Here is a 21,469-nt window from a genome sequence, read left to right on the forward strand (position 1 = left end):
TCCATGGTCATTAAGCCATCCAAATATATAAACCTATGGGACCATTCTCATTCAAACCCACCACTTAATGTAACAATTTCTTTCAAATTTTCATTTAAAGTAAATGTTTTGTAAATAAGTAATGTGTTTGGGTTTGGTACCTTTTATCTCTGCGCTCAGGAGGCAGAGGCAGGCAAGTCTCTGTGAATTCAAGGCCAGTCTTATCTCCATGGTGAGTTCCCAGCAAGCCAGAACCACAAAGTAAGAATCTGTCTCAAAAATCCAAATAAATAAATAAGTAATGAGTCTAGGACTAGTTAAATCCCTTCCTCAAAATATGTTGGGTTGTTCAAAGCACCAGGGTCAGTGCAACACAATAGATCATCCTGAAAATTATTGGGCTCCTAAGAGCAGTGTCTTCAAATATTTTAGCTAAAATATCTCAAGCATTAAAACAGGTTTACAAGTGCTCAGGTGTACTTGTGTGGTAAAGTAGAGATGCTGCCCTTTTGAAGCAGCAGCTGTCACTTCAATGTTCCTCGCAGCTTAAGAAAGCCCTCCGGAAGTGTTAGGAGTCAAACAATAACCACCAGAGTTTGCAGTACAGAGTGCTGAACGGTCTGAGGAATAGCACTGAATAAATTAACAAAGGTCTCAGTTACTGACAGGCTTAGCAAGGAATCACATGGAATAGATTTGAGAGAAGGCCAAACTTGCCTGGATGAAAATGGAAGATAAAGATATAATCAATGCATATAAGAAGCAGACAGGAAATGGCTATTGAAAGAAAACACTCACTTAACTTGAGTACGAATGTATCTGAACAACAAATTCTGCATACACACTTGCAAGGACCAGCCTTGGGAGGCTTGGAAAGTGGTTCTGAAGGAGTGTTTGGGAACAAATGACTTTAGGTCAAATCTTGAGTCTAAGCCGGTGACCTACATTCTGCTGGAGACAGCTCTCCATCTCTGTTCTGCTTTCTCTGGAGATCACCAAGCTGCTCTCTCTCTAGACAGCTTTCTCATGCTATTCTCTGCCCGAACAATTCTCCAAGCAGTTCTTGCTATTCTAAATAAGTCTCTGTATAACTCAGCTCTTGCTGATCATAAGTCCAGTCTTTTATTTTACATATCAATCCAGTCATTTACTTCAGGTTTCCTTTTGATAATCCTATGAATCAGGATCCCATGACCTCAGACTCTTAATTCTTAGAAAACAGCAAGCACACATTTTCTTTTAACACTGCAAAAGAATTCAGAGATCTGCCTGTCTCTGTTAAGCACAGAGGTTCATAAACTAGCTGGATGGGACCCCCATTCTGAAATTACAATTTTTCTACCACACCTGGACCCAACCTTGCACTGTCCCAGGCTGACCCAGAACTCAGGAATCTATCTGTCTGTATGCCTTTGTAAGCATAAACAAAAAAACTTAGCTGGGTGGGATCTCCTGTGATCACCACTGCTTAAATCTCTGTATCTCCTTAGTATCTTTCTGACAAATTGGCTCACAGTAGAGCTGCTTTTGTTCCTTTAGATTTGTGAAGTCCCTCATAATTGCATCCTTATATTTTACATAGTTGAGAAATTATATATTTTGACCCCATGTTTTTAGAGTTCTTTCCCACAGCCTTAAGGGCTGTTCTGAAGGACCCAGCATTTACCATTTTGCCACAACTTCACCTCTTGGACTCGTGCTGTCTCTGATTATCATGGAGTCATTAACATTAAAAGTGAGGGCTTTCCTTGAAAGAGGAAAGTAAAATATGTGCATTATTACATAAACAAGCCTTATGTCCACACGCCTGCTGGGCCAGTCCCAGGGGCAGGAATGCAAACACACACTGAGCTAACAGGCATTAAAATACATTTGCTGTTCTTCTACACAATCAAGAAAAAGATGTCAGAGAGGAAGACTGCTGATTATTGTTAAAAACCCACTAATATCAAATACTGAAATACACGTCATTTCTATGGCTTTTAAATCTTGTTTTTAATATTCTGTGATCAATATTATCATATCATTACTACCATTAATATTTTATTTTGGTGGCATTCGGGGGAAAGACAAAGAGACTGAAATAGAGCCTCTTTCTGTAGCACAGGCTACCCTGGAATTCTCTATCTAGGCCAGGACAGCTTAAAACCTGCAATCCTCCTGCTTCTCCTTCTTAAGAGCGAGGATTATAATCCAACAAGATCAGCTTGGTACATTAATTTTCTAATTTTTGTAGATCTTCTATACCTTACACGACAGCTCACATATCACAATTCTGTCCTTTCACTGAGATTAGCAGTGTGTCATGCAGAGATAAATGAAATCTTACACACAACCTAAAGTAACTTTAAAAACAAGACCAGGGCTTATCTGAAGAGATAGACAAGTTCTTGGGGAGATCCCAAACCTGAAAACTCAAAGACAGACAGACAGACGGCATAGGAATCCTTGAAAAGTTCAAAAGTGTACCCTAAGCCATTTGGTTGTTATGGTGGGTTCACAACACTCCTAAATTTATTCCTTCCCTCGACTCTGACACCACTGCCTTTAGCCTCTTCAGTTCACCTTTAACTTGCAACTAGAAGCTTCCTTCTGACTGCAGCAAGGCTATCACACAATTCACTTGGAAATAGTTTAATGGTCTGCTACTGGAGAAAACCTCTGTGCTTCTGTCTTTGGGAATGTTTACATTTCTCTTCTGATAACCTAGCCTTTCCTCTATGCAACCCAATTCCTTCTTTAACATACAGAGCTGTTCTAATCTCCCTGATCTTTTCATCCTATCTGCACAACTGCACACCTCATTTCTAAATTCACTCATATTACCCAGGCCATGCAAGGCCTTTCCCCTCAGTTGTCAATTTCTAACCAATTTATGACCACCTCCTAATTGGGTGCAATCAGTTTTATAGTCTTCAAATTTAGCTCAAAATTAATGCAACCAAAAAGAGAGCAAGTTTCTACCCATAGGTAAATTTTCTTTTTTAAACCTTATTTTTAAATAATTAAAATTTAATTTACTAGGGCTGGATACATGGACGGACATCAGAGGACAACTTATCAGAATCAGTTCTTTCCTTCCACCTTGTGGGTCGGTCCCAGGGATCGTCCGGCTTAGAGGAAGGTGTTTTTACGAGCTGGCTGTTCTAGATTGACTTTCTGCTGCAGTGATAAAAAAACTGGCCAAAATTAATTTGAGGAAGAAGGATTTATTTCATTTTATAACTTCCAGGTCATAAGCTATCACCAAGGGAAGTTGAGGAAGAACTAACAGCAGGAAATGAAGCAGAGGCTGTGGAGGAATGATGATAGCCTGCTTGCTCTCCATGGCTTGCTCAGGTTACCCCTCCTACAATCCACACAGATCTATGTGCCCAGGAGCAGCACCTCTTCCCGCTCCTGTGGGCTGGGCCCTCCCACATCGATCACTAATCAAGAAAATGCCTCACGGACTTGACTACAGGTCAACTGATAGAAGCAGCCTTGCAAGTTAGGTTCCCTCTTCCTAGAGGATTCTAACTTCTGTCAAATTGACAGAAAAACAACCATACTGTCCCTGAATCATCTTACAACTTACTGTATCATTCCTGGTAACAATGCTACTTATTTGCTAAATTTCCCTAATATATATATTTTAGAAATTATAAGCAAACATTGTTCATGGAACAATGCTTGGCTGAACAAAATTTCGTCAAACTATATAATGGAATCTTGTATCATATATATTTGAAGTTTCCAGAATATTCATATTCAGATTTATTTTCAGTGAAAATTTCTACTGAAAAGTAACAGTATAAATCGACTCTTTTAGAAACATGTAAGAAAGGGAGGTGCAGATTTAGATAAAAGAAACAAAAACAGAGTGGGAATAGAAAACACTGGAGTGCACATCTTAGGAGATAACAGAAGCAAAGGTGACAGCAGACAGATGAGAAGGAAGGAAGGAAGGAGAGCTGAGCAAGAGGTTTGCTGCTGTCTTCTTACTGACACGGGCATGGGGCTGTGCGTGCGTGGAGCACAGCATGAACAACAGAAAAGGTTGTTATGAGCTCCCCCCCCAAAACATTCCAGTTGTTCTATCTGCAAGACAGTAGGCTGAGTCAGTAACTTTTAAGAGAAAATAAGAAAATTTCCACATAACTCAAAAGTTTCTCTCAAGTAAGCAGTAGCTAAGTGCTTAAACAATTAATTGTATATTATCTTGACTTTCCAAATTAAGTAGCATAAACTGTTGAAAATATGTTCTATTAATACTCTCATTGAGAGACCATTAAAATGTCCTAAGGACTTTCATGAGCTCATTCACAACTTCAGTCTCAACCTTGTTTACCCTACAAAGTCAAATCCCATCATTAAAAAAAAAAAAAAAAGAATCTGCTTTGAAATTTTCAAGAACTCAAAGCTGACGATCTGTGAAGGTATGCTAAAACTAGGCTGCCCCAAAAAGTTTAACCATCTTAAATGGTTTAATTTTTTTTCTTTTGTTCTCATTCCAAAAAAAGTACTGGTTTTAAAAAGAAAATAAAAACTACTTAAATATATTAGTATAAAAGTAAGGATGATTATTTACTTCCGAAACAGTATTCGATGCTTTAAATTTTACTCAATTACCCTAAGATCCTTAGACCAAAATGCCAGCTAAAATATTAAAAGATGAACAACTTTCCTTTTAAAAAAAAAGTTGAGGGGTTGGGGATTTAGCTCAGTGGTAGAGCGCTTGCCTAGCAAACGAAAGGCCTTGAGTTCGGTGCCCAGCTCTGAAAAAAAGAAAAAAAGAAAAAAGAAAAAAAAAAGTTGAAATGTCCACAAAATAATATGTGGACATTATAATAAATACATTTGAAGATGTATTTATTACATAATAAATTTATTTGAAGATGACCACGATCCTTTGAAATGGTACCTATTGTATGATAATGAACTACTAAGGATCTATTAGAAGTGTGTGTGTGTGTGTGTGTGTGTGTGTGTGTTTATCTTTATTCAAAACAAGATGCCACCTCATTAAATACTGCTTGTACTCTACAGACTTTTAGCAGAAAAATACAAGGGAAAAAGGAGACTGTGTCAGTGTTACAAAACCTTCAGGTTGGAAGGAACTCATCTCACCTATTCCACTTTCTCAGTCAATATTTGACTGATCTTTGTAAATACACTTAAGAGTCAGGTGAAAATAGACAGTAACTAGTCAACAGATCATAATTTAAAATAAAAATTACTTTCAAAGTATTTACTTAAATCTATATGGTAGGAAGAAAAAAAACTATGAATCAAGCAAAGGGAACTTAACTAAAATCTATCAGGTATCAGATTCTGTGCATACTGTACTATACAGTAAGAAAGAAGTCCCTGAATTATATTTACTGAACACCTAAAATGTTATAGTTTACTTATATTGACCAATTAAAATCATAGCCAGAATGGTAGTGCATACCTATAATCAAAGTGCTGAGGAAGGACGATCACAAAGTCAACACCAGTGTGGGGTTACAGAGGAAGATCCTTTCTCCAAACAAGCCTTTGAAAGGTCCTCACAGCAAACTCACTGATTAGAGCTTCGTAATGTGAACACTGTAAAAGAGCAGAAAAGCTGAGGCTGCTGCCCAGACAAACTCCCTTATCATGTTGAGAAAGAATATGGGAAAAAAAAGAAGGAAAAATAATATTTTAAATAATATTTTTATTAATTTTAAATTTAAAAGTTAAAAATTTTAGAGTCAGTTGTCAACTTGACACAAACTTAAAGTCACCTATGTAGAAGGCACCACAACTGAAGAATAGATTAGATTGCACTGTGGCCCTGGCTGTATGTCTTTTCTTAATAATTAATTGATGTAGGAAGGCCTGGCCCACCCATCTCTAGGCAGGGAGGTCCAGCCTAAGAACACAGTTGAGCAAGCCAAAGGGAACATGCTGTGTCAGCAGCTCTCCTCTGGTCTCTGCTTCCGGCTCCTGTGGGACTATGTTTGAAGATGGAATATAAACTATAAGCCTAAAACGAACCCTTTCCTTCCCAAATTGCTTTTGATCATATTGTTTATTATAGCCATACAAAGTCAACTAAGACAAGATTAAACCAAATTTCCTGAAACATCCAAGAATTTTCTAAAGTATGGTATCGGTCATAGTTGTCTCACTTGGTCAGAAGCTGTGAAAATAGGTGGTATCTGAAAACCAGATCTCAGACACACTACTTTATGTATATCCTATTGTATTTGATACAGACTGTGGTACCACAGGTAACAACAGTTCAATGGCTTGGAAAGACCCAAAGACACTAAAGGACCAAACAAAACAAGAGTAACTACTACAATCAAGGGTGGGCAAGTCAGGCAGATAGCTGTAGAGTCACCACCTCAGGATCACCTCCACTACCAAGCCAACTTCTCAGTGATAAAGTACCACAGGACTGAGGAGCCAGAACTCCTGGCAAAGACACATTCCTAAAATCAGTGCATTCACAAATCTGTTTTAAGTACTAACAGTTACTTATTTGTTAAGTTACTGGTGAATCAACGAAAATACACACACACACACACACACACACACACACACACACACACACACACACACACATGCACTCACCCCACTAAATAGCTGTGGCTAGACTAATTGTTTTATATAGCTTAGAAGCCTCAAACCTGTCATTCTCCTGCCTCTGCATCCTCAGTACTGAAATCCAGGTATTATGTGTCACCACATCCAATAGGTAGATGCCCTAAGACTAGAGTTTATCAACCCCAGTGCTGCTGACATTCTGAGTGACTGCTTCTTTCCAGGGCTGTCCAGGGTACTCTTTCTCTTAGAATCCAGTCACCAATAGCAACGCCTCTCACCTGTGACAATGAAATACTCCTGAGGATAGAGTGTCAGCAAAAGTATCCCTTGTTAAGAAAAACTACTTTACAGAATGAGAATGGGGTAGAAAGACATTTCTTAGCCATTCTCCTTTTTCTAACCCAAACTAAATACTCTTCTGAGAAGCTGAACAAAGGTCTCCCAAAGGAATCTGTCCTAACCTCTGGAAACTGAACACCACCTTACCAAGAAAAAATTTAAAGACTGTGAGCATGTTAAATAAGGATCTTTTGAGGGAAGATGAAAGTGGGGGACAGAAAAGGTACAGAAATGGGGAAGACAGTGCTGAGAGCTTTCAAAGGTGGCCTCCAGTGAGAGTCATGCAGCACACGCTAAGGAATGCACATGAGAAGCTGTGGAAGAAGCAACTAAACAACTCTTTAGATCCCCAACAGGCAGCCTGGGAATGTCCTGATCTGGGCCCAATACCATTGATTTCAGGCCTCTGGCTTTCAGAACTGCGAGAAATTTACTGATTTTTGTTTAAGTCAGTAAGTGTGGCAATCTGTTGCAACAGCAAGAAACACTAAGAGACTCTGGAAGGATTTTATTTAGATTTTTAAATGTAAATTAGTAAACAAAATCATGTACAGTGGACATTAGCATAGTTCCTGAACCCACCCTACTAAGCAAGTGTGGGAAGAAGATTCAAGGTTCCTAAGAATGAAAACACATAAACCATCAATCCTATAGTGAACGTTCCACAAGTTATGTGTTGCAATTTGTCTTGAATAAAAAGAAAAATAGTGGATGAGGTCAACCAATGACAGTTTCGGGAGGAAAGCAAGCCCAAACCCTTATTATTAGAGATTGAGAATCATGAACAAAGCAAGGGGGCAGTCAGACGCCTGTTGCAGTGTGGACCTGCCTAATGTGAGAAGGGCAGAGCAAGTGCCAATGTTAAGTAATCTAACCAACACAGAACCTCCAAAACCTCTCAATGATTCTGCAGTTAACAGAATATTCCGCAGGATGTATTAATTTATACTCAAGCTGTGAGTCTTAGGGGCTTTTATCAGTAAAAGCATGCCAGAGTTCAAATCCTTTACCATAGGGTAACGACAAAGGACAGGCACTTACAAGATCACACTGTACCAGTCACTCTACAGCAAAAGTACCTACCAAACCTGGCCAAGCAAGCACTCTTTAAACATTTAACTAAATGCACTTACATTGCCCAAAGCCAACACTCTTCCCAACATGAAGGCCCTCTGAAGTCTCCGGGGTCTGTAAGCCTGCCCTCCTCCCTTCTTTTCCTAAGCATACAGCCCATAACGAGTCACTCCTCTATGTTCTCAAGCTTCCTAAACAGTTTCTGCATCTCCAGCTGTCGCCCACCTTTAAGTAACATCTCTCCTACTCGGCTAAGATCTCTGTTGCCACAGAACAAGCAAGCACAGAAACCACGATTCACGCACAATGCAGTGAACATAAACTATTGTCTTCAAACTGTTCTGTGGTTCACTTTGTTTCTTGTTGGTGCCTTTGGTTTTATTTTGGTTTTGGTTTTTGAGATAGGGTTTCTCTGTTGCTGTCCTGGAACTCACTCTGTAGGCCAGGATGGCCTCAAACTCAGGGATCTGCCCGCCTCTGCCTCATTAAAGGTGTGTACCATCACCACCTAAGACGTCTTCAGTACATTTTCAAGTGACACAAAGTTTGTAAAAAATTTCTTCCAAAGGCACAAAATTACTTACTGGGTTTTTTGTTTGTTTGTTTGTTTTGTTTTTTTAATAAAGGTATTAAGTTTAGTTCCTTCACTCAGTCTTCCAGGCATCAGGATAAAAGATGATGATCTGACCAAGGGAGAAGGTACTTACTCATGACCCCCCTTTTTTTGAAGAACAGAACAGAAGGCCAGTTTCTGTAGCTTCGCGAGTGAAGCCAGAAAGCAGCGTGACAAGTCAGTGTTCAGATAAGTAAGTTGCACGTCTGCTCTTTAGCCTCGGTGTTGATTTGTGCATGTTCTAGCCTTTCCTTAATTCAATTTCCAGCAGTCACCTTAACAGTTTTTAGAATTTCAACTGCATCTACTTTTAGTATTTTTGTACTTTCATAACATGTGAGAAAACTTGATAAGCTCTGTCTTCTCTGTCTGTGAATCTAAGAGATGAAAATGGTGCATAATAAGATGGTTCGGCTTGGTCAGTTTTAAAGCAGGGTCTCACTGTACAGCTTTGGTCGCCTTAGCTTCCTGACAGGTGCACAGACGTGTGTTGCCACACCCAATACTCAGTTTTAATTTAAGTTTGTGTGAGTTTCAAAGTCTTAACATATGCATAAAATAATTTGGATTTCCTGTTCTCAGATTCTATCTATGACCTTTGCCTACACGGCGTTAATCTTTTGTTTGTTGGTTCGTACATATCCTTTACTATTAAGGAAACCTTTTGTCTTCAATAGAAATCCCCTTCATTATCATCATTTTTATTATTTCATGATATACTGATTCTTGCACACATATATCATTCTTAAACAAACTGTAAATTCTCTCATTAAGTGTAATTCTTTTGTATATTCCTAGTGGAATGCTTTTCAAATATTTAGAACTGAGTATCAAATTAATAGGTAAAGATAAAACTGCTTTGGAATGACTGAGCACAGATCCTATCACAGGGTGTCTGCTGGGACTGTACATGGTCACAGTAAGTACAACCAAGTTCTGGTGACGTAAGCTAGTCTGCTGGACAGGAGACAAAGGACATCAGTATTGACTGCTGTCTCTAGTGTCTGAGCAGGTACTGTAAACACACACAGGCACACACACAGGCACCCACACAGACACACACATACACACGCACAGGCACACACACAGGCACCCACACAGACACACACACACACACACACGCGCGCGCGCGCACACACACTGCTGGTGGGCACCTCCACTAGGGGGAACAGAAAGTGCTGCTCCACAGGCAGAGGAGAGCAACAAGAGGAGCCGCAGGAGGGATGCTGAGGAAACTGTCAAGGGCAGGGAGGTCTAAAAGAAAAGGCAGAGTATGACACGGTGAGTGAGAGTCAGGTCACAAGCAGAAGATAGCCAATAGTGGGGAAAACCTGAAAATAAGCTAAAAAGTAAAACAAAACAAAACCACAAAACAAACAACAGCCTACTCACTGCATTGTCCTCTATTTCAATTTTCATTCTGCCTTAAGCCTGGGATAACTTCACAGGGTAGGCCTTTTCAAATTACCATCCCCAAGTATTTAAAACAGTCCTCGAGTGTCAGGGAAAGCTAGCTACAAATGAACACTCTCCAGAATGTCTCTTCTGGTATGCTACTTAAGGTGGGGGTGGGGGAGTTGAGCAGTTAAAGCGCTTACTTCTCTTCTAGGACTGGAGTGCAGTTCTCAGCACCGATGCGGGGCACCTCACAACCACCTGTAAATACTTTCAATAGATCCAATGGCTTCTAACCTCTATGGGCAACACCTGTATGTGTTATACAGGCACACACTCAGACACATCCACACGAATACAAAATGAATAAATATTTTCTTAAAGGAAAGGAAAAATGAATTTCAGAACAAAAGCAAAAGGTCTTAAAGGAAAAAAAAGAAGCAATTCAGAAGATGGGAACTACTCCAAATTGTTAGTCATTATGTGAATGAATGTACCATGAAAAAGACTGGATAAAGGTCTCTGAGTTATTCTATCATAATTAAGGAAGGTTATAAAAGTTAACTTCTCTCTGACCTATTAAAAATGCATTTTACTTTGTTTAACTGCGTTCACTTTCTGAAATGGCCATAACGAGGTTAAATATTGTCAGAAAAGATAATGTATAAATCTGACTTTATTATACTAGATAAGAATAATCGTAACTTAATGGTCAAAGGGTATATATAGATTTTAAACAGAAAACCACCTTTTCTCTGCAGGAAAATGAATGCAGATTTAACTACAAGGGATGCTTGATATCTCTTCCTCTAAAAGCCTTTAAAAAGTTTGAACTAGTATACTTCATACAAGAGTGATGTTCTCCCCAGACCCTTCAACACAACTAATATCTGCGGACATTAAGCAAGTAATTAAAACTGCATTGCTTCTAAAATTAATGCCAGTAAAGTTGGGTCTCTGAAAACTATAAAGCACTCATGAATCTAAGGTTTGTTTCATGGTTAGTTAGCCCATGTAACTAACAGTAGTCCAAAAAGTACACTGTTAATAAGTCTGTGAGGGGAGGTACTCTGTGAGTGGAGTGGAGTGTGAGTTAAAGGAGAAGTCATCACACACACTGAGATCAAGACTCAGTTCTCAGTGCATCCTCCTTAGCTCACTCCAGCAGTTTGGCAAAGTGCCCAGGATGCTTAGCAGCCAGAACACGCAGAGCAGGGTCCTGTTGAGATGAACTGCAAAGGCTCCCCCAAGTGGTCACAAACAAATAACAGTCAAGTTTGGGATAATCACTGCCGCTCCAACCAAAAACACTCTGTAAAGTGACACCTATGATTAGAGAAAAATGTAATCAAATATTAGTGCGACACACGGAAGTAGAGAGATCTTCATGATTTAAGATTCCATGTTTATGAACATAGAACTATTTTGGAAGGGAAAAACTAACAGTAAAGCAAAACTACAGTAATATTTCTCTATAGATTTTTATGACGGTTACCTCAAATGAGTATTTTTCAAATCTGTTTGACCATCCCTAAATATCAGCATATCCTTTGTCAGTAACCTCATTTACTTGAAGGTAAGTTCTGATACCAGTTTAGTTACATATCAGAAGAAATACATTGAAAACGAGAAATATCAGGGATACTACCTACCCAACTTACAATTTACAAACGTTCCCTTTCAGTCATAGTAATCTGCACTGACTGTAAATGACATAAACTATACAAATAGGTTTTAGTGTCTTAATTGTCTGAGTCTTGGACTAGCTTGAACCTTATATTGTTTGCAACTCTCTCAGCAATGATTTGCTGATGTTACCCACTTTTGATAACGCTCAAATATCCAAAATGTGCAAAACATTTCATTAAAGAATCTGTTGTCTTCTGACAATCATCCATTACTCAGTGGTAAAGCCTACATAGGTATAGTAAATTATTCAAACAAGTAACACAATTTTGAAACATTATAAAACGCTACCCAGGGTCTCATGACTTTCTCTCTCTCTCTCTTTTTTTTTTTTTTTTTTTGTTTTTTTTTTTTTAATTTTATGTTTAAAGGAAAGGAGAGAGAAGCAGCCTGAGCAGCCTTCTGACACTATTTCAGGGGAAAAAAGCAAATTGCTCCATCAAATATTTAAAAATATATATATAAAACTCCAACAGTTTCCCTGAAGAGAAGGATTCTCTAATATATAGCTATCAAACTTAACTCGAACAGTTTAATATTTTTACCTCAAAACTCTGTGTGTGTGTGTATTTCAATATTCCAAGGTGCAAATGAGATTCACTGGAATAATTCAGAAGACACACACACACACACACACACACACACACACACACACACACACACACACACACACACACACCCCGGCTCCTTCCTACCTAGCCTGTAGTCTGTCTCCATAGGACAAGCTAGAGCAACTCAAAGTGTTACCATTTGTACATTATGTAACACTAATTTGGAATAAAAGAAACACAAGCCTTATAGAGCAAAGTATGTATTTAAATAATAATTTAATAATTTAAACATGTGAAAGCTTTAAGAAACAAATGACCTCAAAATGAAACAACCCCCAAAGTTATTTGTTTACAGAGCAATAAGGCCTCTAACCACAAAACTATAATCAGGCCTAGTAGTTTATCATAACTACACAGCCAATGTCTAGTGCCTTGTTTGACCAGTGTACCAAAACTATCTCAGTCTTGGTAAGGGTGAATTACCTCACCTAACACATGAGACGTAGGTAAGTTTCCAAAAAGGAAATAATGATCTGAAACACTACATGGGAAGAAATGGCTGCTAAATCATCTTCCAAGTGAAGACCAATTTAACGCACGCCGAATGCTGTCAGCTATATCACAAGGAACCCCATTCCGGAGGGCAAAAGTAAAATTCCAAGAATTCCCAGAGGCGTAGGGAAAGAGTAAACGCATGGCTAGCCTGCCCTTAACCGGCTGCTTTTTGAGTAATGCGGAGAATTTTCTGAGCCTTGCCTACAGCCTTGGAGTCTTCCTCACCCTCCTCCTCCCCATCTACACAAATACTCACCCCAGAAAAGGGGAGTTTAATGAATGTTATCTCGAGCAGCGATCCCAGGAACTGGTACCTTGAGAATAAACTGCCAATAAAGTGTTTAAAAAAAAAAAAAAGAGTCCCCCCGCAAGAAAAAATAACCAAATACACCCCAACCAATCCACAAGCTGTCACCGCGCTGTCTGATCTTCCATCTACTCCTCTCCGGCCTGCCGTCCGACCAAAATAGAAGGGAAAAGAAGGCAGGCACCTTTCTGCTTTCAGACAAATGTGTCCTGGCTCCGAGAGCACGCGCTGAGCGGCGACCGCCCCCGCAGAGGAGTGTGCTCGCCCACGGCCACTTTAGCCAAACAACTGGAACCTCGTGGCTCGGAAGTGGCAGCAGGAGTTGCAGCAAGCCGCCTCCCCGGAATCTCAGAGCCCCTAAAGGTGTCTGTCCCAGGCGCCAGCCGGCTCGCTCCTTCGCCCGCTCGCCCGCTCCGGTCCACGCCGAGGCGTCCGCAACGCAGAGGGAGGCGGCCGGCCCCGCCCGGAAGGGGCGGCCCGCGGGGGACGCGTGGGGCGAGGGGCGCGCGAGGGACACGCCGCGGCTCCCGCGCCCAGGTGGCAGGGGCGGGGCCCGCGTGGCGCCGCCAGGCTGGGTCGCCCGGGCCGGCCGTTACCGCACCGCGTGGGGCCGCCACTCACCGGCTCGCACCTCGGCCGCCTCCCGCCGCCGCTCCTCTCTTCAGCCGCGGGCGCCGCGCAGCCCCATCTACCGACTCAGGGGCTCGCGGTCGGGCGGGGCGCTCCGGCCGTCCCCGCCAGCCTCGCCTTCCGCCCGTCTCCGGGCGCCGCCGCTGCCCGCCGGCCCGCGCGGCCAGCCTCTCTCAGCCGCTCCGCTCCCGCCGCCGCCGCCGGGGCGCGCTCCTCCCGGCCTCGCGCGTGCGCCGGACGCGGTAGAGCGCGCGGACTCGTGCGCGCGGAGGTTCCCCCTCCCGCCCCCGCCCAGCCCGGCCCCGCCCCTCCGTTGTGGCTTGGCCGCCAGGTGCTGCCACCAGAGGGCCCCGCGGGCGGGTCCCTTAGGGTCGCCCTGGCTCAGCGCGTGTCCTCAGCGTTCTGTGGGAGAGGAGCGGGAACCGGCCGAGATCGGCTTATAGCACAAAGGAGACGCGAGACTCCAGGAGCCCGCGACCGCTGCTCTTACGCCCCTGACTCGGAGGTGGACTTGAAGGGGGACTGAATTTTCTCCCAAAGGCCCAACAGAAGGCTATGGTTCACACCCGACAAATGAAAGGACACTAGCTTCTTTCATAGTGCCAGGCTGGGGCGGGATCCTGAAGCGGGCTTAGCCAGACCCTCCCAAACATCTGGCCTTTCCAGACCTGGAAGGAGGTGGAGTACCGGTGCCTCCAGCCGCGACCCTACGTGGAGTGGGATGATTGCTGATGGGTGCCCTCTCAAAAAATGTCCTTTTGACAGGCGTGTAGCTTTAATTTTTTTTCAGTTAAAAGGAACCGAGCAGTGCAACTGAGCTGGCAGAACTACAGCAAGGCAGTGCGAGGGCTTCCAATCCCCTCCAAGATCTCTCTGCAAGCTATGGGCTCTCGAAGATGCTGTCATATTCTCCCTAAAATTGAAGCAAGTACGTGTTCTTTCAATGGAACAACGTGTCTCCTCAGTAGATGTAGAAAGTGCAAGTAAAACTTCTCTTGTGACCATCATCTGGTGGCTTTCTCTGTGTAGTCTCTCCTAGCTTCTGAGCATCTTACCCAGCTCCTCCACAGACTAGCGACAAGATTCAGAGATGGACTTCTGAGGTGTAATGCACTGCCTCCTCTGTGGATGTAGCAGGCATGGAAGGAGGAGGGGAACGCTGCTTCTATGTCTTAAGAGGGCCCCAGTGAGTTTTGTCTTTAGCGTCAACCAAGCATCAAAGATTAATTTGCTCTGCCGTGAGGATCATTAATTTTGCAAACCAACATGTAGGGGGACTTTGTAGAGTGTTAATTTAGAACCCTCTTTCCCGGAACAGCAAACCTGAGAAACGGAAATTGGAAGCAATTAAGAAAAGTGGAATGTGCAAAGGAGCACGGAGTAACTTTGGGTAGGTATTGTGGCCCCCTGTAGCCAAGCCTGCCTGGTGAAATGAGACCTAGTAGGTTCAGAGGCCAGTGGTGAAGTAAGGCATAGACAGAAGGGTAACATGGTTTGACCTCTCGTGGTAGTGTGGACTCTTCCGGGTGTTTGTTTGTTTGTTTTTCCTTTTCTAGATACTCGGTGGCTCCTTCCCACAGCACTCTACTGTAAACCTTTAGACAGTCGCCCTTCCAGTTCCCAATTCGCCACAGACTTTTCAAGCCAGTATTATAGCTGCTCTGTAGAGGGGCAGGGTGTGAATGCCGTTTCTGGATCTGTTGCTCCCTACATTGTACCTTTATTTTCGCCAAGGTCTAGTGGAAACCGTACTAGCCTACCACACTCTACTCGGTCCCTAGGAACAGGATGAAATCAGCTGAGGGAGTTTTGAGGAGGAAGTAGAGTCTCTACCTGTCAAGTCACAACACGTAGACCTCTAGGACCAGCCCTAGCCAACACTCTTGTCCCCTGTGTGTCTGCACCAGCATGTAAGAGCAGGAATAAGTATATTTCATGTACAGTTCCAAATCATTTCTCTAAACACTGACAGCAGTTATAGATGGAGGCTGATCACTGTGGTAGCTCATCTCAGGATCAGAGAAATGATTCTGCTTCAATAACTGTCTTCAGTCTCTTCTTTCCCGGGAGCTCTTGCCAGTGAAGTTTTCTGTCAGCGTCTATGTTTTATCAAACACTCCTGTACCAGTTATACTATGAACCAATACCTCTTGTTATAAATAATAACCCACCTTGTGACGTTCTGCCCTTCTTCTAAACTTTCAAAGTAGGACATGCCAGAGTCAATTGAAAATGATCTGACTTGAACATTGCTTGCCAGCTCACCTTTCTGAGAGACTGTCGTTCCTGAAACACCACTCATCCATTTCCCACACCTATGACAAAGCTTCATTCTAGAGGAGACAGTTATGACTGAAAATGACATTGAATCTTTCTCTTCAGTGTTCTCAATGGCCTGACTTTCCTCTTCCTTCAAGGTTAATCTCAACTTTAAAGTCTGAACGGATCATAATTTCACTAAAACCTAGCTATAACTCAACCAAAAAAATCAAAATTTTTTAAAATCCCAACATCTATGGTTAGCTTTTATTTTTCTCCCTCAAATATAAACATGTTGAGATTGGAAAGATAGCAGAGTGATTAAGAGCAATTCTTGCAATTTCATAGGATTGGATTCCCCAGCACCCACATGGCAGCTCACAATCATCTGTAACTCCGATTCCAGGGGATCTGGGACACTTTTCTGGTCACCAAGAGCACCAGGAATGCATATGATGTTCATACATAAAATGTAGGCATAATACCCATAAAATGCATAAAAATAAAAAGTTTTAAGCGTGTTAGTAAAGCTTTATATAATGATGTTGTCTCCTTTGACCAAATGTGCTATTACAGAAACCCAGAATTTTGCTAACAGCAAGAGCCCCCAAATGTTAGCAAAAAAAGAAGAAAAAAGTCACATCCTATTTGCTCATTTTCCAAGTGATCCATCACAAGAACTACAGCGTTCTTAGAGGATAGCTTTGTGAAAAATTGCAGCTGACAAGCATCACCCAGCCCAAGCAAGGCTCCCTCCAGAACAGTTTACTTCGATGCTTTTATCTCTGCACACAAAGCTAGGTCGGACACCCCACTTCCAGCCTTCTTGCTAACCTTTCTAATTCTGGCCTGTCCAATACCCACTTACAGTTTGCCCTACTCTCTGAGAAATTTATGCTGCATGCCATTTTGACTATCAGAATCACCCTAAGAACTTAGCAACAATGGGAAGACCAAACACGAAATACCACTGGTGCCTGGGTCCCTTCATAGACGTAGTGACCTAGGGTACAACCTGGGTAACGGTGTTTCAGGGTTCTCCAGGTAGTTAAACTGTGCAGCAGAGGAAGGAACTGTGGAAATGAGTCATCTTCCTGGGAATATTTACAGTCTTTCACGATACTGGGGTAGCTCCAAATTATCTCAAGTAATCAAATTAAAACACCTAATCCTGTGCTGTAAGACTCTTTGCCAACTGACTAGAATAGTCTCCTTTCAAAACAGCTTAAATTTATCTCCTTTCTAAAGCTTCCCCAGATTAGTCTCACCTGGCTGCCTGGAGATCTCCAGGTTCCCAAATCTCTGAGCATTCCAACAGCATTGGTTTACAAAGCCCTGGACCACAGTTGACTGTGAATAATATTGTTTTAACCTTGCTTTCTTAGATAGCTGTCAGGGACATTTCTTGTAATTTTAATCTCTCTGAAGTCTCACTGGCCAACAGACAATCCAAAATAAACAAATTTTGTTCTTAGCAGAATCTTCTCCCTAACTAGCTATCTAAAGAACACAATAGCCTTTAAAAAAAATAATAATAGCCATTACAATTAAAGTCATCAGCTTTAAGAACTAAAATGCTTGTTATTTTTCTTTCATACAAAAGAATGTATTATATATGCATGTATGTATTTATTCATATATGTGTGTCATTCGTATATTTTAGACACTGGAATTTGATTTCTCCGCCCACCTCTGTACTGAAACTACTCTTTGCCTCCTCACCATTGACAATTTCATCCATATACTTGTTTATTTACTCACACATTTATTGGTGGAAAGTGCTGGGAATAAAATATTAGCATCAGCAGCTCCTACCTGATGATGCAGAACCCTGTGCTATTAAAATCCCACATAACCGGTCTGTCAGACATCTTAACAGAAGACAGCGGTATTCTACGGGCACCAGGAGGGCTTTGCTTAGGTAGCATTCGTCCAGCTGACCTCTCTGCAGAGTTTAAGGGGTTGCTCCTACCCTGACTTTCTGAGCCTCTCTTTTCCTTCCTTCCCCGTCACTGATTCTGTATAACCAGTCAATCCTATGTTTCTGGCTGTCGTGTCTCTGAGAGCTTCAGGTATTATCTTCTCCCACTCCTTAAACGCACGCGTTCTACCGAGAGCAGAGAGGATTTCCGAGGGAAACAGTAGAATGGAAAGATTGGAAGACTGTGACGCTAGGGGCTGCTGCTTGTTTCCACTCCATATTGAGATTTGAGTATCTCCATCTGGATAAACCAATCACGGTTCCAATTAACACGACTAAAATAAATTTGCTACTTCTTACCACCCTCATTTATCCCCTTTCGGAGTGCCCTGCCCTGCATTTCCTTCGTAGCCTCCTACAGGCTCCCCTATCAGGCACACATTTAGGCTGCACCAGTCCTCCTAAAGCCCACATGCAAGCTATAGGAAAGGAGTCTTTTGTCCATCTCCTCTGGCTCCTAATTCTTCCCTGCCCCAAGGGCTGCTTTCCCTAAATTACCTATACACTCACCAAGGAGGTCAGTCATTTTATCCCTGTCCGTTTACTCCCTACGGGACCTCACACCTAAAGCCAGTTGTGATGGTCAAGGCTCCCCATCTGCATGTTTGTCACTCCAGCCGTGTAGCTCTGTATTTCCGGCCCGTGCATTCTGTAGGCATGCCTTCCTCTACCTCGGCTGGCCCAAATCCAGACTTTTACATCCGCCTCCCCCTCCTCTTCTTTGAAATCTTTTTGCATCACCATAAAGAGGGGAGGTAAGTGCCCTCCTTTGAGTTTCTGCAAAAACATGGTTGCCTCTGCTAGTCCCCCTTCTAGTCTGTTTTATAAAAGCATCAAATTATGTTTAAATATTTACCTTCACTTCCCCCCCTCTATTACCCAGACTCCAACCCTATCTTGCTTAAAGATAAGAGTCCAGGATGCTGTGCATGAGAAGGCCCTGCAGCGTTTGCCACAATGCTGATATGGTAGGTAAACATCTATTGGAACTAAGTTGTTAGGTGGTGGACAACAGATGAAGACTATTAAATGAACAGAGAAGTTGCTAGTTGCACTTGATACTTATTCCTGAATATGCAAGGCACCGTAGTAGAGCTCTTCCGAGGACAATCAGACTTAAGGTAGGGAGCCTAAGAAGGCTGCTTGAGTTTACCCTGCAACAGCATGGACATCTAGTTAACCCTTCCGGGTTCTCTTTTCAAGTGGGCTTTTATGTCCCACTACTCCCATTTATAACTGTATAAGGGGAACATAACTATCCTCAGGTATAAAGGAGATTTTTTAACTGACATGAAAATGGGAATTAAAAACCCCTATAAGCATCAACAGGCATGTGTATAGTGTTCTGACCTCATTGGAGAAACCTAGAGACCTGGAGCCCTGTAGGGCAGAGGAGGTCCTGAAGAGAAGTTGGACGTGGTAGACAAAAGAGTCTTAATAGTGACAAAGAGGCTAAGTTCAAGGTCACACCATGAAGGAAGCTGATGTGCTGCTCTTCCAGAGGCTCTGTGGGGCACTAAGGGTCTTGGAGAAGCACAGTAGATATTTAAAGCATTTGTCAAATAACTGACTGATGGTCGTCAGGATTAAATGATAGAAACAAAGGTGGAAGAGTGTGTGTGTGTGTGTGTGTGTGTGTGTGCGCGCGCGCGCGCACTCACGTGCACACGCACCCATGCAGTAGTGTTAGTAGGATATGGCCAGGACAAACTGTTTTGGCTGTTCAAAAGCCTGAAAGTTAATGGCCCACTATAAAGAGATGCGGCTACTATGGTAAGAAGCACAGGGTGATTAGTTCCTCTTTAAAATATCAAGGCTGTTTACAAATGAATCTGCCAGAGACTTCACACTCAGGCACAGTCTTCTGCTTCTCAGAGCTTCCTTCTGATTGGGGGTCACATGCCTGAATTACAAGCACTTAGGAAGCAGAGACAGGAAGACCTTTTAGGTTTTTCATCCAGCCTCAACTACCCAGGCACACTTGGATTACATGGTGAGAGCTCACCTCAGCAAAACAAAAAACAAAGCAACAGGTGGAATGCTGTGTTGACAGCTAGGTGTACTTCCTGTTTTACAGTGAGGAGGTGAAGAAATAGAAGTTAGGTTCACCTGCTGGGTTCTAGCCCCAGGCAGTGTGGAAGGTGGGGGGGGGACTTCCGCTCCATTTCACATTGCTTATGCAGAGTGCTCTGTAAATCTCAGGCCAACTCAACTGGGATGAATTATAGTACAAGTCACACGATGACAGGCTCTCTGTAACATGTTATTTAATTCAGCTTCATCATCATGATCTGCACACTTATCCTGTGCGTGTATTTTAAGGATGTAGAATCTGGGTAGAGTCACTTGGCTTTTGATGCTGCAACAGAAGTACATGATACCAAAGTGCAAATTTTTCTAAACTGTTCTTTTCAAAAATAAAAAAGAAAAGAAATGAATAATTTTAAATAACAATAAAAATAATTTTTGGGTTTTTTAAAATTGTAGTGTTGGGGACTGAGGCCAGGATCGTGAGTATATTGGGCTTTACCTCCCTGTGTGCTGTGTACCCTTCACCCTCAAATGTGTGCTTGCAGGCATATGCAAGGCAAGTGGTGGAGGCAGAGGAGAGCTTTGTGGAGTTGGTTCTCTCCCTCTACCTTCATGGAACTCAGACCGACTTCACAGCAAGCACTTTTGACTGCTGGACCATCTTGCTGCTCCCCTGAACCATAATTTTTCCAAGTTTCTGTTACTCAGTAGAATGTGGCCAGTGTTTACGGGACAGCCCATTCCCACACTAACATAGCAACCACCCAGTAACAGCCGAGACTGCCCTTCGGGCTTCTTTATCGTTGACAGTTCCTTCTGCCCACATCTGTCCACTCCTGGCTCCTCCCCCCTCCCCCCGGTGTCCATTCAAGGCCACTAACTAATATACACAGCAGACTGTCTTAGAATCCGTTGCCCAGAGAACCTGGCAGGTAGTGAGAAAAGCACCCCTTTTATTTCAACCTTCTCTCTGTCTTAGGGAGGAAACATAATTAAACATCATAGTACAATTGTCCTAGGGAGGCTTGTGGCTAGCTAGAGCTACTTAATCATTTGTTATATAATCTCTGTGTCTTTGTTTATGCATTATTCGAATGTCTCCTATATGAATAGATGTTCACTTGACTGGTCACTGAGGGATTCGATGAGGAACAAAAATTGCTGACTCAGAACAGGAAGCCTGTGTTAGCCCCTTGGCGCAGCCCTATCTAAGCGATTTTAGGTTAAGTCATTTATAAGCAGCTATTTCTTTTCTCACATTTCTGGAAGCTGGAAAGTTCAAGATAAGTCCGTCTACTCTTTGGATTGCTGTCTAGAAATGACTCTTCATAGATGACACCTTGTGATGTGTTTATAAAAAGATAAAGAGAGGAGGGGATATGTTTTGGTGGAGGTGTGGTCAGGTACAAGGGAAGGGGATGCCTCGGCAGGCCCATGCTGAGGCATCGCTTCCCCCTGAGGGACCAGCCACATGATGGTATAGTGTAGAATAGAGTTTATCCAGGGCATGG

At 42.4% G+C, this 21,469-nt stretch overlaps 2 protein-coding genes across 6 annotated transcripts in view; one reads left to right on the forward strand and one right to left on the reverse strand.

Moving 5' to 3' along the window:
- The window catches only part of Mpp6 (membrane palmitoylated protein 6), an 83,979-nt gene extending 70,125 nt beyond the window's left edge, over positions 1–13,854 (reverse strand). For 2 of the 5 annotated variants that reach the window (XR_004388304.1, XR_004388301.1), the window contains exon 1: positions 13,679–13,854. The gene's annotated coding sequence lies outside the window, so the exon portion shown is untranslated. Of the gene's footprint in view, positions 1–5,413; positions 5,553–13,006; positions 13,028–13,241; positions 13,472–13,678 lie in introns of those variants that run through there. The other 3 variants (XR_004388302.1, XR_004388303.1, XM_032906540.1) reach the window with 3 other exon arrangements.
- Positions 12,890–13,933, forward strand: LOC116904378 (collagen alpha-1(I) chain-like). The gene is made up of 2 exons (XM_032907250.1): positions 12,890–13,060; positions 13,256–13,933. Exons 1-2 carry the CDS (start codon positions 12,890–12,892, stop codon positions 13,931–13,933), a joined length of 849 nt encoding a protein of 282 aa, XP_032763141.1.
- Positions 13,934–21,469: the final 7,536 nt, after the last annotated feature.

This window comes from Rattus rattus, chromosome 6 (assembly GCF_011064425.1).
Source record: "Rattus rattus isolate New Zealand chromosome 6, Rrattus_CSIRO_v1, whole genome shotgun sequence".
Lineage (NCBI taxonomy): Eukaryota > Metazoa > Chordata > Mammalia > Rodentia > Muridae > Rattus > Rattus rattus.